At 39.4% G+C, this 27812-nt stretch overlaps 1 protein-coding gene across 2 annotated transcripts in view; it reads left to right on the forward strand.

The window, feature by feature from the left end:
• The window catches only part of STX7 (syntaxin 7), a 46240-nt gene extending 19002 nt beyond the window's left edge, over positions 1 to 27238 (forward strand). For both annotated transcript variants that reach the window (XM_036120812.2, XM_036120813.2), the window contains exons 3-10: positions 13563 to 13632; positions 16408 to 16501; positions 17197 to 17334; positions 18130 to 18182; positions 18760 to 18856; positions 20092 to 20164; positions 23015 to 23097; positions 25889 to 27238. In XM_036120812.2, the coding sequence (XP_035976705.1) occupies positions 13563 to 13632; positions 16408 to 16501; positions 17197 to 17334; positions 18130 to 18182; positions 18760 to 18856; positions 20092 to 20164; positions 23015 to 23097; positions 25889 to 25981 (701 nt within the window). In that variant the 3' untranslated portion in view covers positions 25982 to 27238. The remainder of the gene's footprint in view (positions 1 to 13562; positions 13633 to 16407; positions 16502 to 17196; positions 17335 to 18129; positions 18183 to 18759; positions 18857 to 20091; positions 20165 to 23014; positions 23098 to 25888) is intronic.
• Positions 27239 to 27812: the final 574 nt, after the last annotated feature.

Here is a 27812-nt window from a genome sequence, read left to right on the forward strand (position 1 = left end):
ACACAGTCTTAAGGATAAAATGTCCATTAACAGAGGTTAGGTTAAATGCTGTGCAGCACATTGATCTAATAGAGGAGGCATGGTGTTGGGCGAGTTCTGGATTTGTCAAGTGGTTAAGATAAATGGAGAGAGGGGCTGGAGTCCTCGAGGATATATGCTAGAAAGTAAATATGATGAACTGACCGTAGAGTTTAGGTTGGGTGAGGAGATGACTGAAGACCTGGGAGGACAGGGAGGCTGTGTGAGGGACAGTGGCAAAGTGGTAGGACCAAAGGATAGAAGGTCCTGGCAGGTCAGAGGCTTGTTGTTGGAGCCAGGATCCCAGTGGCAGTGAGCAGGACATAGAGGAGGTGGTGGGTTGTAAAGAGTGTGCATGAGAGTAAGATGACAGAAGAGTTACAATTATTGGCACCAAGCGAGCATTTGATAGGATCTTGGAGCGTGTGACTAAGGTGGAATGGGGGACAAGATCTTTGGGGAGGAGCGTGCAAAGAACTGAGGCCAGATTGGTGGAAGGATCACCAACATGTGTATTGAAATCAGAGAGAATTGAGGCAGGAATCAAGAGTGACCGTGAGGCAGGAGCTAAACCCATCAGTAGGTGAGGGGGTGTAGCCAAAGAACACAAAGTGATCTCATCTGTATTGGGTGGGTCATCGGGATGCGGTCGAGGCTTTCTGTGTGTCCATTCTTTCTTGTGCTCCTTGTCTTCCCTTCTGAATTTGCCTTTTTCTTTCCTAAGTTCCTCAAGTTTCTGCTTCCCCAGTGCCTACTATCTAGCCATCTCCTCTCTGAGTTCTTTGTGCCCTAACTTTAAAATTGCAATTGCCTCATTGAGTTTAAAAAAAAAAAAAATTGTGGTGCTATTTTGGGCTATAATTTTCATCCTATCCACTTTGTGGCCACATTTTTTCCTGCTGTGTTTTCTTCGAAGGGAGTTTGCCATTCTTTCCCATAATTGTTATGGTCTTTTTTGTGGCTGCTGTATCTGTTCTTTTTCTGTTATTCAATGGAATGAGTTTGGTTTTCCTGGCAGGGGAGTCCAGTGAAGGGAGGAGTGCTGAGTCTCGCTGCTCAGGGGCTCATTTCTCTCTGTCTTGCCCTGAGCCACTGTTTCTTTCCTCCTCTGCCTCTCAAAACCTAGTCTTGTGCGGAAGGTCCTCCCCCCTCCAGTCATCACAGCCTCCCACCACTCTGTTGGCCCCAAGGTTCACAGCTACCTTTTGTAAGGCATTGCCCGCTCTCAGGGAAAGGTGGTACTTTCAGAAGTCAGCAGCCTCTGGACCCCAAGCATGGCCCAACTCCCTCCTTCCTCCTCCCCCGGGAGGGTGTCCAGTTCCTTCTCAGCCCTGCTCTTAGTCCCACTCAGGGTGTGATCCTCCTCTTCTGGAAGTGAATACTTGTTGATAACATCTTGGAGCTCTGCCTCCCTTATACCACTCGGCAGCCCCCCTAATTCCCTACCCTACCCATATGGCTTCCCACTCAGGATCTGCTCTTTTCTGTTGCTTTTGGTCACATGTATGTATTTTTGAGAAGTTTTTGTTGTCCTCATTTCTCTGAAAACAAAACTTCTGTGGGTTTTCTCCCCCCCCCCCCCTTTGTTCTCTGTGGCTTCAGGAGGGAGAAAGAGGGAAGATTCAGAAACAGACTTATACCGTGTCCCTCTAGGAAGCAGAAATCTATTTTCAGTCCATTTTAGTGACATCTGAGTAGCAGTGTCTTGGCAGATGGAACTGATCAGAAATTAGGAGTGAGCTAACGGTTTGGAAATCACTGCCATACAAACTGGAGGTGAACTTCGTGAATAGCTAACAACACTCAGGTAGAAGGAGAATGAATGGACCATTCGGTGGATGACAGGAGGGCAGCTTGTCAAGAAGGTGGGCCAGAAAGACCAGGAAGGCTGGATTGCTCGAGGGGCAGGGCTTGGCCACTGGTGAGTCTTTGCCTGGGTTTGCTGCTCAAACAAAATCACCTTCTTAAGGGGCTGCATCCACCTCCAGGCCTTCATTATTTCTGATTCTGGACTCCCTCAGAGTAGTAAGTAGACTGAGTAGAACCATGTGATAAAATGTTAGCACTGAATATCTTTGCTAAGAGAGTTTGTTATGTTCCAGCCATCTTAGAAATACAAAGTATTGTTTACATACAGTTTTCAAATGGCTTGATATTTTTATGAACCATGCCCTCAGATTTAACTCTTTATTATCTACAGTAGCTTTAAAATACCCTACATTTCCACTCTGTCAATCTGTATGCCTTCCTACCTTTGAAATATCTGGGAAGAAAACCAATGAGAAATTTAAAATTAAATGTGTTCAGTGTTTGAGTTCGCTTTGTGGAAGAGACTGTGCATGCAGTGTGCGGTGTGCTAGTTAGTTCTGGAAGAAGAGCACAGTGAACCAGTAGGCTTGGCCTCTGGAGGTGCAGACCCCATCGTGGAGTGTCAGCTCAAGACTCATCCTTTAGAAGATCCTTCATCTTGCTCTTACCCCTTTTCCTCTCTACAGTTTGCTTCAATTTTTTCACCCACAAAGAAGATAAGCTGCCTCCCCAGGTCACAAGACAGCATGAGATAGAGAGCATGTTGGAAAAAAGCCCATAATTATTTTAGTAGCTGTCTTTCAGATTCTTTGGGGGTTTTCCTAGCTAGTACTTTTTAGAATTACAGTACACTTTTCTTGGTTTTTCTTGATATATGAAATAGCCCAATTTCACTCGATTTTTTTTCGTAGCACCTTTTTATGTTGATGCTTTTTTCAACTTGCTGATAAGATTTTTTTAATGATATATTATACTGTGCACCTTGTACTCTGTAATGAACCTAACCTAATGGTTCTAACTCGAATTATAGTAAACTTACCAGTAATAATGTCATTTCAAAATGTTTTCATATATATCATCCCCTGTAATACTCTGAACCATTCTTTAAAACAGGTAGAGGGATTGACTGATAGATGAGAAAAGAGTGGAGGCTAAAACGGAATTTGTTTTCTTTTAACATTTCATTGTTTTCTAGTTCAGTTTCAATTATATCATTTGTATGTAACTGCTAGATACTTGTGTTAGCAACAGCTAACTCTTGCCTTCTAATTATAGAATATAACTATTTTGTGTCAGTTGATATTTATCATCTCTGCAGTTCTTGTAACTGTATCAGAGATTATGAGGTTTCAGTGCATGGTTCACTTTAGTCAGCTAAGATATGTTAATAAGAATATTCTTTGGGGCCCCTGGGTGGTGTAGTCAGTTAAATGCCTGACTCTTGATTTTGGCTCAGGTCATGATCTTAGGGTCATGAGATTGAGCCCCATGTTGGGCTCTGCGATGAGTGAGGAGCCTGCTTAAGGTTCTCTCTCTCCATCTGCCCCCCTGCCATAGGCTTGCTCTTTCTTAAAAAAAAAAAAGAAAGAATATTCTTTTTTTTTTTTTTTTTTTAAGATTTTATGTATTTATTTGACACAGAGAGAGATAGCAAGAGCAGGAACACAAGCAGGGGGAGTGGGAGAAGCGGGGCTCGATCCCAGAACCCTGGGATCATGACCTGAGCTGAAGGCAGATGCTTAATGACTGAGCCACCCAGGCGCCCCAGAAAAGATTATTCTTATTGTTTATTTCTGACTTTCAGGAGAAAGACATAAACCAGTTCACACCATTAGCCCCCATTTATTGAGCTCTTTCTTACAATATCTAGTACAAGGTGTTTACGTACGTTGTTCTCAGTTGAAATTCATAACTGAGAAAGAGGGGATTTTCTCTCCATTTGACTATTGAGGCAGTTAGAGCTTGGAGAGATTAGGTCAATTGCCAAAGGTCAGCAGCTCGGAAGAAGTGAGGTCAGGTTTCCAAGTCAGGCTGTCTGGCTCCAAGGCTGCTTGCTGGTCAGCATTATAGTTCTTCTGCTGTGCGATGTGGCTCACACTGAGTCGGGGTCTCAAAATCACCTGCCCGAGGGCTTTCCTAACTCTTATTTTGTCTTCTGTGATTGGTTATTACAATTCTGAGTTATTTTTTGGGTTGAGCAACAGAGGTGTTAGTGTCTAGAAGATAGCTGTATTTTGTTCTGTTTTTTGGAGGTAATTCTTTGAAGGCTCTGTGTGCCTGGTAGGGCTGGCCCAGGTGCCCCTGCATGCTGGCCACTCTCCCCGGTCAGATAGCATCCTCCGCATAACCCCGGTGAACTGTGACAGGTTGGAACATTACATAGTCCCTGTACCAACTGCTGCCTACCTACGATTTTACGGCAAAAAAATATATATATATTCTTTGCCATGAAGCCTTTTTCCCTTAAGGAATCCACTAGATGGCAGCAGAACCATGTGGAATAGAATGGGTCTTCGTTACTGAAGGTAAGAGCCAGAAGGGGACGACTTTGTTTTTGAGAAAATAATAATGCACCATTTTGGGTGTGTAGGAAATAGTGTTCTCTTTATGTTATGAAAAATGTGATGTATTCTTTAAAGTCACCTCTCCAGAAGTATAATGGTGCAAATAGTTAAAAATTGCAGGTAATGTAAAAATAATTTGTTCATTGTATTTGTTCACTGGATTTAATCCTACCTCCATGTATTAGCTGAATTTTTCTTCAAGACACTGTTTATGGCTATGTAAAGAATTTGTTCCGTAATTTTCACGTTTCATGAGTTTTTTTCTTCTTTAAAAGTTAGGCACATGCCAATTAGAATTGAATATGACTATCCTATAAATCTACAATACCCCAGACTCCATAATGCAGTGAAGCCATAAAGAACCTGACTTGGGAGAAGCTAGGAATGCTTATCAGTTTTTTCACATCACCAACCTGCTTGTCATCTACCTAGAAACTTTATTTTGTCTCCCTTTCTGTAAGCTCATCTTTCCTCAGCATTTTTTAACATGGTCAACTTGGATATGGCAAAAGATCTTATGGACCACTATCCTACTGTTGTTATCTGCCAGAAGAAAAAGAACTAGGAAGTCATGAAAAACTGGAGAGTAATAAAATAATAGAGGGGTAGCAATACAGCAGTTACTCTACAAAAATGTTCAGCCAATAGACAAGGTAACTGTAATTTTGTTTCTAAATTAAGGTGAAAAGAGCAGCAGTTGAAATAACCTATCAAGCCAGCACCTGTGATGTACTGATTCTGTATTCTTTGTGAAAATTGCAGAAATTCAATTCAGTATACATGCCTGGTTGGTGAAAAATTTGCAACATTGTTAAATATGTACCACATAGGCTTAGTAACATAGTGAGTACTTAATACTCTGAAGTAACACTGAGTCAGAGTTTGTGAATACAAAGTTTTAGTAATTTTTACTAATTTAGGACAGGGGTTGGCCAACTTTTTCTGTAAAGGGCCAAATAGTAAATATTTTAGGCTTTGTGGTCACATTTGGTCTCTTGCGTATTGTTTTTTGTTGTTGTTGGTTTTTTTTTTCTTAATTCTTTAAAAATATAACAACCATTTTTAGCTGGGAGGCTCTATACAAGACAGGCCATAATTTGCTGACCCTGTTGTAAAAGGGTTACACCAGTCATGTAAAATGATGTCTCTGGAATCTTGCTAGTTCATAAGATCTGAAGAAAGGACAGGCATTTATTTCCTGATCAGTTTCAGCCACGCTCAAGGGTCCTTGTGATCCAGGGTGGGCCATGAAACTTACAGCTCAATTCTTTATTCCAAGTTAGCATACACTTACTTGGCTCTTATTTGCTTTGGCAAACATACACCTAGATTATGAAATAATCCTTTAAAAAGTCTGTTCCTGGGGCGCTTGGGTGGCTCAGGATGTTAAGCGTCTGCTTTCGGCTCAGGTCATGATCCCGGGGTCCTGGGATTGAGCCTCGCATGCATCATTCTCCCTCTGTCTCTGCCTGTCCCCCTGCTTGTGCTCTCTCTGTCTTGCTCTCTCCCTCAAATGAATAAATAAAATATTTAAAATAAATAAATAGTCTGTTACTTTTAGCCCTTATAGTACACTGAAAAATATTGCTTTGAAAACTCAGAAATCTACATTTTTAACCCTAGCTCTTCTACTAAGTAACTGATTTCTTGGAGAGGTCAGTTATTCTGTTTGGTTCTCAACTTTTTTGTTTATAAAATAGGATCAAATGAATGCCATATAATATTTCTTCTAAACTTGATTCAGTAATTTCAGATTTATGTTTTCATAGGCCCCAAGTTTAGAGCTATAGAAATTAAAGGAACACAGTTGAATCAGTGTTGATGTACAAAACCTCTCCCGCAGTGCCGCATACATAGTGGATGCTCAGTAAATGTTTGCTGAAGGAATGAATAGTTGAGCATACTTACCTTTCTTAACTCTGTTCTTATATGTGCCTTTTATTTTAGAAATACATATCCTATCTTACATAAGGTTTGATCTTTCTAATGCCCTTTTGTAGTTCAGCTTTTAAAATATCCACTGAGTGTCAACCACGTGGTGGGTTCTAGAGATACAAAAATGAATAAGACTAGTTTTTGCTTTTATAAAGAGTTTACTTTGAAGTCAGGGAGACAAGTAATTTAATTATTTCAATTTATATGCTAATATGGTATTAGAGATTTGAATCGCCAAGCTGAAGTGTCCTGTTTCTTATGCCTTGAAACCATTACAAATACCATCTCCATTTAGGCTTTTTGGATTGCCCTCCAGTATTATATTATATTATATTATATTATATTATATTATATTATATTATAGTTCCAATATTATATTATATTATACCTCCTTATGTGAAGCATTTTTATAGCACTTAATGCTCCTGCTGCTTCTTTGAGTATATGTGCTGTGCTTTCCTTCCCTTTTTTTTTAGGGTAAATAGAGGAAGCCTTATTTTACTTATAGTTTCATGAAAAAGCATTCATGAAAAGCATCTACTACTCAGTTAAATGCATTCTATTAGGCAATAACATAATGGGAGCATTCCTAATAAATATTCTATAAGTACTGTGTTATCAAAAGAATTGTTTCAGAGTGAGAAGGTCATCAGCTAAAGTATTTCATTTGTGAGGAATCTCAGCATCTATACAATCTAAATAGCACTAACTAAATCTAGCTTTTGTTTACAACTAGCTTGTTTAAGAGTCTCCCTTTCTCTTTGTGATTGCTACTAGGCCTCTTACTGTTCATCACCTGTAATTACTCCTAGTGGAGGTAAGCAAAAATGCAGAGCCTCTTAGAACAGTTGTGTTGCTTTAACAACCAGGTTTTTTTTACTCCTAAGACTGGATCTGTGATGATCCTTCTCAGTGGTCATGATATCATAACCAAGAATATCTGGATGTAATTAAGAATTCTAGGTATTAGGTGGCCAAAAATAAATACCCGTATAGTTCATCCCTTTCCTACAGTGAACATAGTTCTTTTTTTTTTTTTTTTTGGTATGTTAGCTTTTTTTAAAAAAATTCTCCTGCCTAACATTGTGCTACTGTCTCCAACCACCAGAATTCCTCTCCCATTTCCACAAAAGGGGAAACCAAGGTCTGTACAGTTCTTGCATCCAGCACCAAGTCTTGAGGGTGATTTCCAGTCCATTTCTCTGTTTCAGCAAGGTCGGATCACAGTACTCCTTAGCCTGTGGACCAGAGAGCACGCGTAACCCCCACCACACACCCTGTGTAAAGCAGTGGAGGATGTGGGCAGGGGCAGAGACAGGTAGTTAAAGCCCCTAAACAGGTGCATTGCAGAATAAGGGAGAAAACGCGGGACGTGCTGCAGTTGCCGCCGCGCAGCCGGAAACACGGCTGGGCTTCATGTTACTGATTCCCCTCCTTTGGTGGCCGTTCCATGTCCCTTTGCCTGCAATCTACACCTTGTCTGTTTGGAGTAACCTGGACTCTCAGACCTGGGTCCTTGTTGCTCCTGCCTCAGTGCTCCATGATTAAAGATGGCAGCATTGGCAAGTTCTCCCCGGCTGATCTCCAGGGACACGTTTCCACGCCTCCTTCTCACTGGGCGTGGGCACACTCCCATCCCTTTGGCAGTTACCTCTGTGGAGACTCTACTGTCCTGGCTCCAGATGGCTCCATGGAACCTCAGCTTCTGCTCAGGTAGAAACATGGTTGTAGCCCTCACTTGACTAGTGTCTCTAAATTAGCCTTCAGGCATGAAAGAAAATTTGCAAATGGATAATTAGGTGTAAATGTGAAATGTTTCTTTTCACTTTCACCACTTAGTTCCCAAATCTAAGTTTTCTTCTTGGTTCTGAGTAAAACAGCAACCTGGAGTGGTTGTTCTTTGAGAGCATAAGGATCCTCCTGCAGGATAGAGCTTTACCTTTCCTGGGATACTGTCTCCCAAGTGACACCGTAATTGAGTCTAAAATGGGCCAGTAAACAGAATTTCTAGAAAGTCCAGCAGCTTCTAGATAATGGAGTACTGGCAAACCAGTGAACTCCATTGTCTTTGGAAGATCTGTCCATTTTTTTTTCTCTGTAAAGTGGGTGTCTTCATCAGAAACTGATGTGTGGAGTACCATGATTGTGACTAATGCATGGATTAGGAAGCTGGTAGAAGCATGGGGGAAGGGAGTAGAGGAAGCACAACAAAATGCATAATCACTCTTTCAGTGAACATGAAATTCTGCCTCATTCAGGATTGAAGAAGCACAATTATCTTGTCACTGGGTGGCTGGCTAATACTCCCAAGAATGGCACCATATCACATATTTACTTTTGGTTGCTTTTGCTACAAATTGGTACATGGCATTGCCAGTAACCCTGATAGTCTCAATTAAGGGAAAGTCCATGTTGGTGAGCCTGTATGTGGCTTTTACTCTTACACCATAGCTAATTTACTATTATTGAACAAGTACTGTAGGAGTTGGGGCAAGGGACAGGCTGACTGACATACATGGAACAAAATACAGAAAGAGATACGCCACCAGGATAATATAACACCTAATCCAGCTAGTAGGCAACTCAAGTCACTTGGTTACATGGTACACCATTGTTTCCTTTTTATACAGGGCTCAGTAGCAAGACTACAACTATTCCTCAAAAGGATAACATTGGTTGCAAGGAGAGCATGATTTTGCTTCAGGATTCTAAAGGACACCTCTCTTTGTTCCTATTGGGACTTGCAACTTGTTTTATAGAGTATCCTGATATAACACAGGCGCTTCTGTTGCCATTAGATCAACTGAGTCAGTAAAACCAAGTATAGAGCTGCTTGTGCCACCACTTGAGCTAGCTAGCTGGATAGCCTTTTCTTTTGAGGAGTTAAAGCAGAGCAGGCAACCTTTCGGGGCATTCAGTAAAATGGGAGCAGCATAAAAAGTCTCACCAAGCACTGTTCCCCATTTGTATTTGAGACTGTGGAGAAAGCAGTTTGTCATTCACTTTGCTGAGGTATGTCAGCAGTCCATACAGGGAGACAGGGCCCTATATTTTCATGGAATTTATCTTCTGCCTGCTGGCAAACTTAACATCCTTCCTAGGCACCTAAGAGTATGTATCTAGTCACTTCTTGCTTTTCAGGTCCTAAAAGCAAATGTAAGCAGTGTACTGGACTATTGTAGTGTTCTGTAGGAGGAGACGATCAGTATCTTTGAAAACAAAATTGGAGTACAGAAGCAAAGAGTGTGGATAACCCTGAGATAGGACTATGAAGTCTCACTACTGTCCCACCCAACTGAATGTGACCCCTTCCCATGTTCTCTATTTTTAAGATAGGGCAGAAAGTGTTTACCAAATCAGCAGATAAATACAAGATGCCAGAGATTGTGAAGGTCTGTTCTAGAAACAGATCACATTTTGGAGATCATTGCAATTGGAGTTACCATCTGAATAAACTTCTGCTAAGCTATCTTGACTATTTGCATCTCCAGGTGGGCCAGTTAAATGAGAACAGGAGAGGCATTCCCACTCTCAGCTTGTGGTAGCATTTCTGAGCATTTCCACAGGATGCTGCTCTTGGTTTACTCTTGTTAGACTGCAGAGCCCCTGGGGCCTTCTGATTACTTCTTCCCTATAAGAGCCTTGACTCAGGGAGTAAGGATGAAAGCTGGACTTGCTGAGTGTGTATGTTAAAAATGCCAGGGAGATAACCACTTGGTGGACTTAGGTTCCCACTGGGCCTATCAGAAACAGTTCTATATAATTCTTTTTAATGCTTGAACAATTTTACGTAGCATTCATATGTTAGAGTTGTTTATGCTTTTTAAGATCGATAGGCTTGTTGATCTTTTTTTGCTATTCATTTATTCAGTGAAGAATATTAAAGTCCCTCTTCTTGGCCCATTTTTATACTGGCTTGTCTGACTTTTCTCAGAACTAGAAAGTTCTTCATACATTATGGATATTGCTCCTTCTTAGATATGTCTCTACCTTTTGTTTTTAAGCTTTTGATGGTAATTGTATCTTTACTTGCTTATTTCTCTTAAGTTGTACATTCCGATACATGAAAAGTTATCAATGAAGTTGAATTTCTCATATGTTTATTTGCTTGTTGTAAATTTCGTGATGACATCTTTTATCCTTTTTGCACTGGACTATTTTTCTGTTACCGATTTGTAGGAGTTTTCTTTTTCCTATATTAGGGATATTAACCCCTTTGCTCATCATATGCTGGTGTTTTCTCACACACACACACACACACACACACACACACACATTATTTCTATATATCTCTAATACAGGTACACATTTGCATGTAACATTAAAAATTATTTGTGTTGTCAGGTTTGACATATTTTCCTCCATGGTTTTTAGTTTTATATCATGCTTTAGATAATATTCTATCCCTCACTCCAAGATCATAAAGATAAATTTATATTTATTGTTTCATGTAGCAGTTTAATGGTTTCAACTTTTAATATTTAAAGTAATAGTTGCAGATTTATTTTGCTGTATGAGGTAAGGTAGTTTTCTATTTTAATCCCAAATGGTTAGTCAGTTTTCCTGATGTCACTTATCGAATTATCTGTTTTTTCTCAACCTAATATGACTTTTTTAAATGACAAGAACCCTCTAGAGATGAGCTAAATGCTCACGCTACAGTTTGCCTTATCAACATACTTATTTTTGAAAATAAAAGCTTTAAACCCCTATAAGGCAGTCCAAGAAAACCTGTTGAGATTCAGAAGGAAATATATAATAGCAAGCAGCCATAAGTTAAACATAGCAAACAAGATTTCTCTGCCCTACAAAAGAAAAATCTACTACCCCCCCCCACAAAAGGCAACAAGAAGTTCTTTTTTTTTTTTTTTTTAAGATTTTTTATTTATTTGCGAGAGAGAGAATGAGAGACAGAGAGCATGAGAGGGAGGAGGGTCAGAGGGAGAAGTAGACTCCCTGCTGAGCAGGGAGCCTGATGTGGAACTCGATCCCGGGACTCCAGGATCATGACCTGAGCCGAAGGCAGTCGCTTAACCAACTGAGCCACCCAGGCGCCCAACAAGAAGTTCTTTTGAAGCTAGCTGAATGGTTAACAGTTGCTATATGCTATATGATTCCTTTCCAGGATTTATATTTTTCAGCTTCAACTTGAAAACAGTGTCATTACATCATCCTCAGTGAACCAAGGTTATCCTGCATTTGGGATACAGTCATTCCCTTGATCCTATAAATAAGTAATGACTATTTAAAAACATTTAAGCTGTATAAATAAACTACTCATTTAAAATAAAAAGAATGGGGTTGGGGTGCCTGCGTGGCTCAGTTGTTAAGCGTCTGCCTTCGGCTCAGGTCATGATCCCAGGGTCCTGGGATCAAGTCCCGCATCGGGCTCCCTGCTCGGCGGGAAGCCTGCTTCTCCCTCTCCTGCTCCCCCTGCTTGTGTTCTCTCTCTCGCTGTGTCTCTCTCTGTCAAATAAATAAATAAAATCTTTTAAAAAAATAAAATAAAAAGAATGGGTCAGTTGGATCATTTTTCTCTAGTTCTTGGAAATGTGCAAAGTCTTTACTTTGAAGATGGATATTCAGCTTCTACTTGACATTTTACTTGTCTGCATACATGCATAAAGCTATAGAACCTTCCCATTGGTGAAAGAATAACCTTTCTATAAAAATTGCAGTGTTTATAGACTTTGGATTGTGAGCTTAGCCTGAAGTTTAACTCTTGACTTTTAATTTTAAGTATAGTGCAGTGAACTTTTTATATACCCTTCACCTGGGTTCACCAGTCGACATTTTTCCATTTTTGTTTTGTATCTCTTTCCAAATTCGAATTTCAAAATCATATTCAAGTATCTTCAGTAGCCCCACATTTGTTTTATAGCATTTTTTCCCTTCATTTTTTCCCCTTTTTTTCATTTTTTTCCTTCTGATTTAGAATCCGGATTAGTCCAAAATCATACGTCGCTTTTGGGTATTTTAGTAATTTGGGTGCTTTAGTTCTTTAATTTGGAAAGCTCCCCTGCTTTGTCCTTTTTTTTTCCTTTTCATGACATTGACATTTTTAAAAACAGATTATCCTGCAGTCTAGATTGGTCTGTTTCTTCTCCCCTCATGATTAGATTCAGGTTAAACATTTTGGAAAAAAAAAAAATGTAGATCACATTGTGACTTTCTCATTGCATCATGTCAGGAAGCTCATCATGCCAGTTGGTCTCGTTGTTGCTGCTAAATTTGATTATTTGTTCTGGGATGCCTGGCTGGCTCAGTCGGTTAAGCATAGGATTGACTCTTCACTTCGGCTCAGGTCATGATCTCAGGGTTGTGAGATCGAGCCCTGAATCAGGCTCTATGCAGGGCATGGAACCTGCTTAAGACTCTTTCTCTCCCCCCCCACCACGCACACACTCGCTCTCTCCCTCTCTCTCTAAAATTAAAAACAAAAAAAATTGATCATTTGTGGGTTTTTTTTTAAGATTTATTTATTGGAGAGAGAGTGAGCACACGTGCACGCATGGGGAAGGTAGAGGGAGAAAAGCAAACTCTGCACTGAGCAGGGAGCCCAACTCTGGGCTCCATCTCAGGACCCTGAGATCATGACCTGAGCTGAAATCAGGAGTCCGACACTTAACCAGCTGAGTCACCTAAGGTGCCCTGATCATTTGTTTTAAGCAACAAATTTATCCAAGGTGAAGTTAGTTCTTTTACTAATGTCATCCATGTGGTGATAATTTCAGATTCTGTGAATGTTCTCTGGTTTCAGCATCCTCTGTTGGCACTTGCCTGGATCCATTATTACATGGAAAATTACAAATGTTTCATCTTTATTATTCCTCCTTTGTTTATTAACAGTCATTCGTTCACTTTGTATTCCACTGATTCATGTAATGTTACAATTATTTTCCTCACAGTTTTATGCCAGTAGAGTTAAGTGAAGGTCCATGTGCCATTGTTGTAAATGTTCTGAGGAGCTAGAGAGGAAAATAATATTTTTGGATCATAAGTGCAGTTTCACATGTTTACATCCCCACACAATTTCCTCTTGAAAATTAATTCATTATTGTAACTAATTAGATTTAAATAAACCACTTATTCTTCATTTTTTTTCTCATTTAACATTTTCTATATTATCTCTTTGGATTTTTTTCTAATTTTCCAATTGCCTGTATTAATTTCTAACTTAATTTCTGTTGCCCTAACATTTATAACAATTATACATTTATCTTTTCATCATAATAGCTGTGGAAATACAGAGGAGTCTGAATCAACTTGGAACGCCTCAAGATTCACCTGAACTGAGGCAACAGCTGTAAGTATTTAATAATTTAAAAAAAGGAAAAAAAATCACTTATTGTTATGTTGCTTTAATGGTATGTAGTGTTAGGTTTACTGGAGAAACAATGGAGATTAATAAGATTTTTCAGCTCCTTTATTTGTACCAACCTATTGTGTAGGTTTTTCCCTGTTCAGGGTAGGCAGATATTTTTCTTTATTTTAAAGAGCTGGCTCACTCTAGCAAAGCAGAACTTTGTTAGTTGCCTTTCTTATACTTATTGAATAGGTCGGGTTTTTTTGTTTTTTTATTTTTTTTAAGATTTTATTTATTTATTTGGCAGAGAGAGACACAGCGAGAGAGGGAACACAAGCAGGGGGAGTGGGAGAGGGAGAAGCAGGCTTCCCGCCGAGCAGGGAGCCCGATGCAGGGCTCGATCCCAGGACCCTGGGACCATGACCTGAGCCGAAGGCAGACGCTTAACGACTGAGCCACCCAGGCGCCCCTGAATAGGTCGTTTTGGTGGCTTTTGAAAAATGATATTCTAAGCTTCTCTATTTATGTGATTTACTTCCCATAGCTAACAATTGCTTCAGTGACTAGATTTTTATTTGGTTTAGATTCCAGTCCATACTCAATATGAATTGCTATCCTTAAAAAACTTATACCTAAATCTTTGAATTTCAGAAAGCGTTAGCCTTTGTTTAAGGGAAAAAAAAGTTCTAGTGAAGTTCTGTAGTACATGTTTCAGGAAATTAATACGCTGTTAGAAGAACAACAGTAATACTTTGTGGTGTTACAGATTTTACAGTGTTTTTACACATTTTCTCATCTGAATCTTTCTCATCTGGAGTAAAATACATAGATCAAAACAGTTATTTTCGGGGCGCCTGGGTGGCTCAGTCGTTGAGCGCCTGCCTTCAGCTCAGGTCGTGGTCCCGGCCGGGGTCCTGGGATGGAGCCCCACGTCGGGCTCCTGCTCAAGGATCATTCAGTGCCGTTACGGCCATATTTGAAGTAACATATATGTAGTAAGTGATATTCCACACAGTGTTAGCTATACAAGGAAACATTACAAAGAGGAAGAAATTAAAAGTTAGGTGATGGGAATTCATGTTTTTTATGAAGTACATTTTGAAGAATTTATAGTTATGTCTAATTTATACTGACTTTTTTTTTGCAGTGGAGAGATATTGAGGTGGTAAAAAATGCCCCAAGTGTAAATAATAAACCATAAACTAAAATGGAATAGAGGGGCACCTGGGTGGCTCTGTCAGTTAAGCTTCTGACTCTTGATTTCGGTTCAGGTCTTGATCTCAGAGTCATGAGATCAAGCCCCAAGTCGGGCTCCCCACTCAGTGTGGAGTCTGTTTCCCTCCCCATCCTTCTGCTCCCCTCTCACTTTCTGCACACTTTCTCTGTCTCTGATAAATAAATAAATCTTTAAGAAAAACTAAAATGGAATAGAAACATAATTATTAATAGATACAATATTTTGCTAAGGTTAGTAGTGGAGATTGTGAGTCGGTAGATATCAATAAAGTCTTCTTTTCAATTAATTAAAGAAATTTAGCTATCTTACATTTTCTAAAGATTTTAAAGGGCATCTTAAAGGTAAGGTACTTGAGAAATAGGTAAAAGTAGGTTGTAATTCTTCCTTTCTTCTCAAATAGAGGTATCTATACTTAAAAATACTATTATACAATATCTCATTATTTTAAAGGATCCCAAGTGTGACTAATAGGTGTTAAAAATGAGAGATAATATATTTGAGAAGTACTGATGTAATTTGTAAAGCATCACATTAATATTAACTATTTTTTAGAGTAAAGTCCTTTAGTTAAAAATCTGACTTTTTGGGATGCCTGGGTGGCTCAGTTGGTTGGGCGTCTGCTTTTGGCTCTGGTCATGATCCCAGGGTCCTGGGATCAAGTCCCACATCGGGCTCCTTGCTTGGCGAGGAGTCTGTTTCTCCCTCTGCCTGCCACTCCCCCTGCTTGTGCATGCACGCTCTCTCTCTCTTTAGCTCTATCTCTGACAAATAAATCTTTTAAAAAAAAATCTGACTTTTTACTTTATAAGCTGGCTAGCAAGATAGATACAGATACTGATATAATTTACTTCTTATATTGTGTTCTTCCTCTTTACAGAGAAATGGTATTATTTTTTCCACAGCAAACTTGAAAAATAGTAAATGCATATTATTGTTAATTACGTCTTCCCCCGCCCCCTTTTTTTAAGTATCTATAAGGATATAAATGTCCAGATAGAGAAAGAGGAGAGGCTACCTGCACCCCAAGCCCTGGGAATTGGATGAAGTCTCAGGTGACAAATCCTCTTCATTTATTCAACTGACCTCCCAATTGTGGAATGCAGACAGAAGGCTCCCACCACCCCACCCCCATATCTAAAGCATCAGACATCCCACAGTCTGGCTTTGGCTCGCGTCATCTTCCTTTCTTAATGGCTGCTGAGATTTATTTCTCAAAGCTTGGTTGCCCCGTGTGAGTAAAGAACTTTCCATATAATATTTGCTCAATATTTATAAAAAAAATAGAATTTGGAATTTTTTTTTTTTTCTAAGTAGGCTCCACGCCCGATGTGGGGCTTGAACTCACAACCGTGAGATTAAGAGTCACATGTTCTACCAACAGAGCCAGCCAGGTGCCCTGAAAATTTTGTTTTCATAGAGAAAATTTAGAGCCAGTCTATAAAATAGTGATTTTTATCAAATTATTCATCAACTGGCAGAGTTGTAACTTAAAGAAATCTCTTTGTTCTTTTGATATAACATGTGTTTTCTCACTTTAGGCAACAGAAGCAGCAGTATACTAACCAACTTGCCAAAGAAACGGATAAGTACATTAAAGAGTTTGGATCTCTGCCCACCACCCCCAGTGAACAGGTATCAAGCCTTAAGACACATTGTTGATGTATTGAATGTGAAAGAAATCACATACGTTGTAGGGTCTTTGAACTGTTATGCTAGAAAGGAAATTAAGGGGGAAAAATTGTATTTGAGATTAGTTCACAGAACACAAAACTATATTTAATTGCCCAGGTAGTATCCTGTGGTTCAATAAAGCAAAAATTATTTCCATGCAGTTGCCCTGACCCATAATTAAGCAAGTGCTCAGAAAATGCTTCCTGAGTAATTGTTTCCTGGCCTTCCAGAGCTGACTCCATGTGACATGCACACTCATTCAGGATGTGAGGTTTCCTAGGGGCACATATTTATTTCCTTGCTTATTATTTAGCAGAAGTTATTACTTAGGTAAGAGTACAAGGTTTTATTTTCCTAAAAAGAAAACAAAAAGAACTACTTCAAAATAATCTCAAAATCATGGCCCAGTTTTTAGGATGAAAATTTGAGGTGAGAAATCCAACATTATGAACCTTTTGCCTCAAGATGGTAAATATACATAGCATTTGAACATGTTGTCGAAATGTTATTGAGATTTAATCAGTAGGGCCCCGTAATTGGAGAGTGAGTGAGAATTTCAGAATAAAATGAAGAGCCAGCTAGTGGTGAAACAACTTTTGCGAATTCTATAGAACTTCACAGCTTGATTCTAGTAGGTTTCTCCCCCTTTCCTCTAGCGTCAAAGGAAAATACAGAAGGATCGCTTGGTGGCTGAATTCACAACATCACTGACAAACTTTCAAAAGGTCCAGAGGCAAGCTGCGGAGAAAGAGAAAGAGTTTGTTGCTCGAGTAAGAGCCAGTTCCAGAGTATCTGTAAGTATTTAACAAGGCATTATAAAGTGAATATGATGTTCCTTTGAAAGACTACATTAGCATTTTTCTAAGTCGTAAGGATCTGTGACTATCTTGGCAGTCAGTATTTGAATATTTATTTTCAGGTTTTTCTGCTCAATTTTAAGAAGGATGATAGTTACGTATTGCTGTGATTATTTTGTCCATGTTATGGAACCAAAGATTACAGATGATTATATAAAAATTTGGAAGCATTTTGTCAGAAAGGCTAGGGGTCAGACCCTGAGTGATAGTCCCACATTGATTTGTACTAGAGGCCGTCACGTTCTGTCAGGGCTCATGTAGGGAACACTTTACTCCTGGGTCATATGAAGAGGACAGGAATGAACAGTCAGTATGTTGTGTGGATACTGAAAATGAATATAAGCCTGGGGAAAATAAAAGGAAAACTTAAAGTAGAATTTTGAGTTAATCTAATTTTAAATTCCCTTCAAAACTATTGCAAGTTGTTTCCTTGTTCCTTAAGGTAGAGGCTCCAGGACTATAGTACATTTTAATCGAGTAATATTAATTATTTGGCCCTTGAGAATATTTAATGAATTCCTTCCTTGTCAGCTTAGGATACAATTTTATTATTACTCGAAGCACTTGACCTAGAAAATGAGAACAAAAACATTTCTCTTTCTCTCCACACACACACACACATGTGCGTGCACATGCGTACATAAATCAGTTTAGATTATTATAAGAGAAAATGTAAGTTTTGGTGTTTTTTCTTTGCCCCTTCTCAATCCATTCTATTACTAAATTATTCAGGGTGGTTTTCCTGAGGACAGCTCAAAGGAAAGGAATCTTGTATCCTGGGAAAGGTAAGAAATAACAAAACATACAGATCAAAAGATAATTTTTCAAATGTATTTTTTTGTATAAATATATTTATACATTATGATCCCTGCAGCAGAATGAAAGCTTTCAGTTGATTATATCATGACTGTCCTAAGTTATTTATAAATAGAAAGCAATAAATCTGAAATTTTTTTCAAAATAATTATTTATAAAGTCTACATATATATAAAATATTCCAATATAGCAGTAATACTTTGTAAATAATTATTTACCCAAGTAAATATGATTGACTTAATTATTATTTGATGGAGATTATTTCCTCCCATGACGTTTAAGTCAACCAAAAAGAAATACCCAGTTGCCAAATACAGCTTCCAATAATTAAATAATAACTCTAAAAAAAAATCAGTGAAATGAAACATGAATAGTTTAATATTTCTGTTATAATCTTAAAATTGAAGAATATAAGAAGTTGAAGCAATTCTCTGACTTTGAAGAAAAGATACTCTGTTTCATGTTTCTTAAATAAGGAAAGAAGTCCCATTAATTTAATACCATTCCATTTTTTTTTTTTTTTCCATGTTCTGTTCTGTCTGTTAGCCAAGCTCAACCTCAGGTGCAGGTGCAGGATGAAGAAATTACAGAGGATGACCTCCGCCTTATTCAGGAGAGAGAATCTTCTATTAGGCAGCTTGAAGTAAGCTTGACGTGGCAGTTGGATGGCTGCTCTGTTCTCAGTGTGTTTGTCCTCAAGATGCTTAGACAATGCTGGGGGAGGGGCCTGAGAAAGAAAACTAAATATATCAATGTGGTGGCATTTCGTGTAAATGAGAATAATTCCCTTTTTTTAAATAAATCTCGTTAGAATTCTTGCTAAAATGAGAGAACATACCTCCCTCATCTCCTACTTTTGTTTTTTACCCTGTCAGATCATCTCAGGTCCTTAGCATGGAGAAAAACTCAGTCCAGACAGGTCTGCTCAGGGAGTCTGGATGACTTCCGGAACACATGATACACCTCAGAGCTGCATGAATAAGACTTGACAGGGGCTGTACAAGTATTTTATTTCTCTGTAGTATGTTCATGACGTCAAAGAGATCTGAAGGGTTTAGTAAGCCTTAGTTCTTATGGAACCTACCTATTCCCTAGAAGACTGGCTAATAGCTCACCGTAGCTACAATTTATTGAGGGTTTTTAAGCACCATGTGATAAATTCTTTGCATTATCTCATTTAGTTCTCATAAAAACCATGAAGTAGTTAACTGTGTCATCATCATCACCATTTTATAGGTGGGAAAACTAAGGCACAGGATGAATATGTAAATTGCCCCCCCCGATAGACTATTTAAACTTAACTCTTTAATCAGGCAAAATAATAGTTATCATATATTAAAGAAAAGTAAAGTTGTAACTTGTTCATTGCTATTCCATTGCATAATCAAACTTACTAATGTGAGACTTAAAATTTATACCTAATGTTTTATACTTTTATAATGTCAAATTGATGTGTAAGTTTTTACTAGGAATAAATCATAACAATGATATTTTATATTCTTATGAGGTAATACTGCTAGTGATAACAAAACTATCAGGTTATATCAACATAAACTCAGTGACCCAGGGCACTTCTCTGTTAATAGATTCCTGGTGTCCATGTGCCTCACTTGGTATTTTTAATGTCACAAACTTACCTTTAGAACTGGTTACAGTCATTCAAGGTCGTCTTACTTAGGGTTGCCTCTAGTCATATAGTTTCCTGATATTTCCAAAATTTATGTATTAAGCCTAGATGCATTCTCACTTGTGTCTAAGTGGTGGTTTGGGGTTTTGTTTGTTTTCTGTTTTTTGGTGTTGTTTTTTTTTTTAATTTTTCCCCTTTGTGGGTTGAGGGCTGAATTTCTGATTATAGTAACACATGCCTTTTTCTCTCAGGCTGATATTATGGATATCAATGAAATATTTAAAGATTTGGGAATGATGATCCACGAACAAGGAGATGTGATAGGTAAGCCCCACTGGGGTGGGAGAAGGCTACACGCAGTTTACCTGCAGGAACCTCTCAAGCAAGAGTAACCCCTGTGTCTCTAGGACCCCCTGGAATTAAAAGCACAGCCTCTACCAACAGACAAAGCATCACCCTTGGCATTATCTAAAACAGATCTCATCTTTGGCTCCCACTGATTGAATCAACTGGCTTCATTTATTTCTGAAGCCCCACACCTCACCAGAGCCTGCTGCTGCTGCTGAGACCGTGGAGCCAGCCTCTAGTCTCACTGCCGCCTGCTTGCCAGACCCCCAGTTTCCATCTCAACCCCACTAATTCTCATCACACCAGGCACTTTCTGGGAAACCTGTGCTCTTTATAATTGTGCATGCTACCTTGTCTTTTAGATCAGAGGGAATAGGTAGCCGTTTGCCTGATCATTTATTCCAGTGTCTTTTCTGTACATTAATTTAGTGGTATTACTTAGATGCGAAGCATTCTTTTACAAATTCTTTAAAAAAAAAATCAGTGGCTAAGACTCCCTGAAAGTTTTAAATGTAATAGCTCTTCAGGTAAGGTGTAACTGCCAGCACTGATCAGTGTCCTGATCATTTTTATCATTTAGAAATATGAAGCTATCAGTGGATGTGGCTAAAGATAGATTTCATATGTTTTCTGATTTTGGTTCATTGAAATACTTGGACCTATATTTTACTATAGCTATTATTTGTCCATTCTTACCCTTCTCTGTAGCCACAGTAGATAACGGGGTAAAATTTCAAAAACCAATTCATTCATTCATCCAGTAAACATTTATTGAGTGCCTGCTATGTCCGGGCACAAATCTAGGCACTGGGGATTTAGCTGAAATTAAACAAAAGGTAGAAGACCCTGCCTTCATGAATCTTATAATCTAATTGGAGGAGAGAGAACTTTTGTAAAAGGAAAGAAAAGTAACTAAATGCCGATAAGTGCTCTCGGGAAAATAAGGCAGGTAGTAGGATGGGGCTACTGGTGGTGGGGAATGTTACTGCTTCACTAGGGTGGTCAAGGAAGACCTTACTGACAAGTAACATTTTAGTGAAGACTTCATGGAATTAAGGGAGCAAGTGAAAGAAAATTTTCCAGGTAGAGCAAAGGGCAAGTGCAAAGGCCTTCAGGCAGAAGCACATCTGATGTTTTTGGTGAGTGAAATGAGCAAGAGGGAGATGGAGATGACATCAGAGGTCATAAAGTTTGACATCATGTAGGGCGCTGAGCCCTTGTGAGGACTTGCATTACTATTAACGGATGGGAAGCCACAGGAGGATTTGAGCAGAGGAGTGTTATCATCCGACTTAAGTTTTAATAGACTCGCTTTGGCTGCTAGGTTGAGAGCAGACTGTAAAGGGACAAGACCAGAAGCAAAGAGACCCCTTCCAAGGTGATGGCAGGAATCGGGGCGGGCAGTTGCCTCAGATCAGGATGGAAGCAGCGAATTGGTGAGAAGCGGTGGAATTCTAGATAGCTTTAAAATGTAGAACCAGAAAGATTTGCTGACTTGGCTGGATGTGGGTGTGAGAGAGAATGAATTCAAGGACAACTCATAAGGTTTGGGGCAAGCCCAGGGAAATGATGAGGTTGCCATTTTCTAAGCTGGGGCAGTCTGGAACTGGAGCGGGTTTAGAGGGATGGAGATCAACAATTTTGGGATATGTTAAGTGTGAGGTGCCAGTTGAAATGAAGGAGGCTTGCTTGGCAGTCACGAATTCGAAGTGAAAGAAATCAATGTCAGTTATTTTTTTTTGTACCCGTGTGCAGCTGTGAGGGTGCAGGTTGAGGTGTTGTCACGTAAGTCTGACTGAGGCAGGTGGAAAGGGAGCCGAGGGTGAGTGCGAGAAGTATGGCTCAGCGGTGGCCCGGGGGATCTAAGCTGGATCAGGAGGAAGGTGAGGGCACGAAGTGTGTTGAGGGGCAGTGAAACAGTGGTAGGTCAGTGACGTCGGGGTGTTGGAAGGAGAGTGCTAGACAGGTAGCAGGTGATGCTCAGAGAGTGAGGTTTGAAACTGAGTTTATAGAAAAGCTGCAGTTACCAGTAGTGACGAGGCTTGGGATATGATCATGGAGGTGGGTGGCTGGGAAGGGGAAACAGGCAAAGTCATTGAAAAAGTATGGTCAAGGCATGGAGAAGGCAGGTGTTAGCAGGTCAGCAGTTGGCTTCTGAAATTGCCATTTTGTGAAAGAGAAGCATTGAAGGGTCCATCGGCGAATCCAGGGCTAAAATATTCAAAGAATGAAGGAAAGACCATGAGGTCTATAGATGTCTGCTACGGGGGGTTGGATGCATTTGCAAGCATGAGCTGTAAGCTGAGTGTTGGGGAGAAGGGGGAGGCCGTGGTCTCAGGCTGCGGGGGCCACTGGTTCCACGTCTAGGCCAGAGCAGCGAGGGCGGGGAAACTGTCGCCACGTGAGAAGGCTGCCTGAGCCCTCAGGGAGGGCTGGGTTTTAGCTCGGAAGGAGGAGGTTGACTGATGGTTTTCAATACTCTGTTGACTCTCAAGAACAGTTGTTAGATGTTTGGTGCTGCCTTGACCATCAGAGCACACAAACTCCCTAGTACTTTTCAGGGGTTACCAGGTAGAACAGGAATTGTGTCGTAATGAGGATGATCCAGTTTCTTTTCAAATATCTGTGTGTTTGGATCATTTGAGAAATAGTGTAAAGAAGACTCTGAGCCAGTTTAAAAAGAAATTCAACTTTGCCCGTATACTACCAGTGTTAACATTTGAATATGTTTGGTCTTAATGTTGCGTGAAGTCTTGTGATTTAAGCAGCTCTCTTACTGGAGCATCAACACACGTTGTGTGTGTGTGTGTGTGTTTTATTTTAAAGACAGCATAGAAGCCAATGTGGAGAATGCAGACGTGCACGTTCAGCAAGCAAACCAACAGCTGTCAAGGGCAGCAGAATATCAGGTAATATTAACCGCAGTGAGTTATCTTGTAACTTAGGCTTTCCAATCTCGTGTGTGTGTGTGTGTGTGTGTGTGTGTGTGTGTGTGTGTGTGTGTGTGTGTGTGTGTGTGTGTGTGTGGTGTGTGTGTGTGTGTGTGTGTGAGAGAGAGAAAAATTGATCAGGTATAAGGTGGCTGGAGATGTTAAAATTTAAAATCCCATGGAAGACAGGTCCAGAAATCTGCCAGTCTGTTTAAAACTGGGGTTATCCTGTTTCCTGTTTATTCTCAGGGTCGAACAGAATTGTGGCCCCCAGGGATAGGAAGCTCAGTGTTTAGAGTCCTGAGGGGAGCAGGAGATAGACAACTGCAGGCATTTCTGACAGCTGGAGGTCTCTGATGCTGTTGGGACCTTCCAAACCAGAAACCTCTTTGATAACTTTCTCCCCCTGTTTCTCTCACTGTTTCCGTCCACCTTTTCTTTCTTTCTTGTCCGTGGCACTCTGCAGTAAGAAGGCAAAGATCTTTGCTCTAGAGAGTTCTCATCAAGTCCTATGGAAATTCTATTCCCTTGGCGTGCCCTTGATCACTGGGTATTGTCAGCATGCAGCAGACCCTTCACCAGGAATGAATTGATTTCTTCAATGGATCAGGTTAATATAGGGAGTCCGTATATGCGACAGATATGAAGCAATCAGAGTACTACACAGATGTTAGGACCATGAACTATGAATATATCATACGATATATAGACAATAAAAATGAGGCCAGGCTCTTTGGGAACCCCTAAATACCACCATAGCATTTGATTTCCCTCTTAAAATTCCACTTTTTGTTGTTGTTCATAATTATTTTCTCAGACCGTGTTGCCTTCTTCTAAAATACCTAAGATATTATCACAGTCTTAGATATTTTCAATTGCTTTTTGCTTTTCTAACTAACCTCAGAAGTCCCCTTTCATTTCAGTGCCATTTTTCACTAGACAAATCACTGCATACTTAGTGATACATAGAGAACAGTAAAGCTATATGGAGATTGCTGAGTTACAGCCAACTGTACTCAGTGATGTAGTAACTCTAACTCGCCTTTACCTTCTGTGTGCATGTGATTCAGGTATGCAGCTCAGTAGAATTACTGTCACACGTAGGTATCATTCATGAACACGTGCACACACACACACACACACACACACACAGGATAATCTATAAATGCCAACAGTTACTCAAACGTAGTGTTTAGCAAGATTTATCAGTAACTAGGTTTACATGTTATTTTGTTTTGCTTTTGGATTTTGGAGGGATGTAGATATATCTCCAAGTTTTACTTTTCCCCTCCTTGGGGAAGGGTAGACCCTACAGCCACCCTGGGAGAAAGGAGCACATCTTCCCAAGCCACACCTCCATATCTAGAGCTGCCCCGTACTTAATCCCATGGGCCCTGGAGGGATGAGGGAAGAGCCATGCAACATCAGTGCTGAGGAAAAAAGCAGCTTCCCTGTAGTTCTCCTTGGAAACCTTGATATTAAACTCTTGCCTCTGCAAAATATGGTGCTTCTTAATAGTTTGGGTGAACCATGAGTGTAGGGGAAGCTGATCAGTACTCATCATTGCAGTACCCTGGGACCTCACCATCCCACACTAGGGAGGGTGCCCTGGGCCACAGATACCCTGTGGGGGAAGCCTGTGATTATTCTTACAGGTATATTACACATGTGTCTATGGTACTCAAGTGGAGTCTGGGGAAAATATGTAGGCAAGATGAGACTGAAACTCTAGAGAAGTCATACTTCACGTAAGGAGGAGTATTCAGTTGAAAAAATTGCTGAATATGTGGTATACTGAGTCATCATAGTTTTCAGGAGAATTTCAGAGTCGGAAACCTGTCTTTCTGTAAATTTTATGGTACTACTAGTTGACAAAGAAAATTTACAAACTTTTCAACCTTGTAAGAAAAAAATTCTGGGGCACCTGGGTCGCTCAGTCAGTTGAGCGTCTGCCTCCGGCTCAGGTCATGATCCCAGGGTTCCCCTTGTTAGGCTCCCTGCTCAGCGGGGAGGCTGCTTCTCCCTCTCCCTCTGTCCCTCCCCCTGCTTGTGCTCTCTTTTGCTCTCTTTCTCTCTGTCAAATAAATGAATAAAATCTTTAAAAGAAAAAGAGAAAGGATTCCTGCATGTTGCTATGAGATAATGCAAGCCATTAAAGAAATATGGAAATGTACAGCTGGGCCAGAATGAAGAATGGAACAAAACTCTTAACCTCTATAATTTAAATGACTGCATTATGATTTTTTAGCTCTTTGTTTTTTATATGTATGTTGAGATTTTTAAATGCAGTTTCCACTAATATTAAAAGAATGGGAATTTTGGAAACTAGTAAATTTACTTCAGGAGAAATTGCCAAGCATTTACACTTGCTGATATTTTCAGAGAACTCATTTTGAAGAGCAGCTCTTTGATAAAAGTTAGCTTTTAAGCTGTTCTTAGTTTTTATACATAGGACTACCTCAGTCTGTTGCTTAAGTCAGTAACTTTCATTTCTCTCTGTCTTCTTTTTTAAGCCCAACCACACTCAGAAATATGACCACAAAAGTTGAATAATTAGCCCCTGAATTATGTCATTAATTCAAGACTTTTCTTGAAAGAATAGTGCCACTTGTATTTGAAGAGATTTTTGAGAAGCAAAAAAATACAGCCAAATATTTGAGGGCGATTAATTACTATTGATTTTACTCTAGAAATGAAGCAAGTGATTTTCAATTGCTATAGAGATACTTCAATACATCTGTAAACATGGTTTTTGTTTTTGCATCTGCAGCGCAAATCCAGAAAAACCCTGTGCATCATCATTTTTATCATTGTCGTTGGAGTTGTAATTCTCGGTCTCATCATATGGAAAGTGAAAAGCTAAATTATAAAGGAGCACCCTATTGCACTACATTCTCTAAATTATGTAGGAGGATTCCTGTAATCATGGTTTTTTTTTTTATTATTATTTTAAAGATACTCCATAAAGGATGGCTCCCATACTTTGTTATTTTCATTTGCAGGGGGGGGGCAGTTTCCTTTGGATTCAATCTGATATTTTCTAACACTGAAAGTTTTTCTCAGTATGACTGCTGGCATTATTTCCATGCTTTTCGATCTAGTAACTGTGAGGTTTTGTCCACGTTGTATATGCCTTTCATTTATAATTTATTTACCTGTTGACTTAGCTCTTGGGATTAGTAAATGTAAAGGTGTGCGTGTGTTCCATGTGCATCTGTCTCTGACAGAGTGATGTGCACTCAGAGTTGTGTTCCTTCAATTAAAAATCTCAAATTTAGTTTTGATTTGAGCCAGCAGAGGAAATATTCTCAATAACTTAAAAAAAAATTATCGTACCTGTTTGTGGTGTGTTTTTTTTTTCCTGGTTCATAGCAGCACAAATTATTTAACTTTTCTTGTTGGTTTTCTCTTAAGACCCTTGTTTACTCTAAATGAAATTGGTGAATAATTTCCTAGAGTATCTCATACTCCCGACGTGTACATATTAAGCATTTGCTGTAGATTGCCTAGTAAAATACTAAGGATAGATTGTTTTTACATAGGCCCTGTTTAAGTCTGGTGTTTGCTGGGGTATGTGTAGTCACTATAAATGTTTAATGTAATTTGAACGAAGAGTATGAAAAATCAGTACCTATCGCATTAGAAATCCGAAGATCCCAACTTGGTATTTTGCTGTGTCCTTCCACAGCTATTACTGTGGAAAATTAATTATCTTCCCTTAAGTCCTTTAGAATAATGGCTACATGTGTATCCTTGGGTCAGAATTACTTTGGGGGAGCAACTTTCCCAGAATTATTGTTTTTGAGCACTAACACTTAAAATTTAGTGTTTACCATTGCATACCATTTTGTAACACCCTTCATTAGAAAACAATTTGGATGTTTGCCAATTAACTCACTTGCTTTTTTTAAATCAATGTTGTTTTAATGCACTAATCTGAATACTATAAAGAGGATTATCTTAGTTTATAGTTCGTATTTTATAACGTTCTTATATAGCAGTTTGATAGTGAAGTCAGTGTTTTACATGGCAAAGCTATGAGACTTCAAATGGGAACAAATAAAATGTTAAGTAAGTAAACTGTATCTTTGCAAACAAAATAAAGATGATTTTAAAAGTGTCTGGATAGTTCTGTGTCATGAGGACTCTGCTTCTGTGGGAGCAACACTTGACATAATCACACAGCAGCCCTTCTTTCTGGAGTACTGGTTTATTCAGTGTTTTAGTTTGGCAGTCTTAAAATGCATGTCAGCAAAACGCCATTTTTTTTTTTTTTCTCCATAAGAGACTGTAGAAAATTTTCTTGTGAGTGAGTGAGTGGAAACTTTGAGACTTTATGTTTACCAAATCAGTTTACTTTAGTGAACAGGACAGGCCAGGCAGGGAGGGGAATTTATACAAATACTACCTGTGCTGAGGTCAGTGCAAGCCCATCAGGGCTGATTGAACATATTCTTTCTCTATAAGAGCACCGAGAAGCGTGTGATAAACCAGTATCCTATGGCTACATAAAACTCCCACGGCTCCCACAAATCAGTTCAATTTTTTTTTTTTTTTTTTTGCACAGTTGTACTTGATAAAATGTTTATTCTCATAGAGGCAAATGCACTTACCCTATTCTCTTCATGATGAGTTCCCAGTAATAGCAAAACCACTTAATTTTTTTTTTGCATGATTTTAGCACCTTCATTTGA

This window comes from Halichoerus grypus, chromosome 9 (genome assembly GCF_964656455.1).
Source record: "Halichoerus grypus chromosome 9, mHalGry1.hap1.1, whole genome shotgun sequence".
NCBI lineage: Eukaryota > Metazoa > Chordata > Mammalia > Carnivora > Phocidae > Halichoerus > Halichoerus grypus.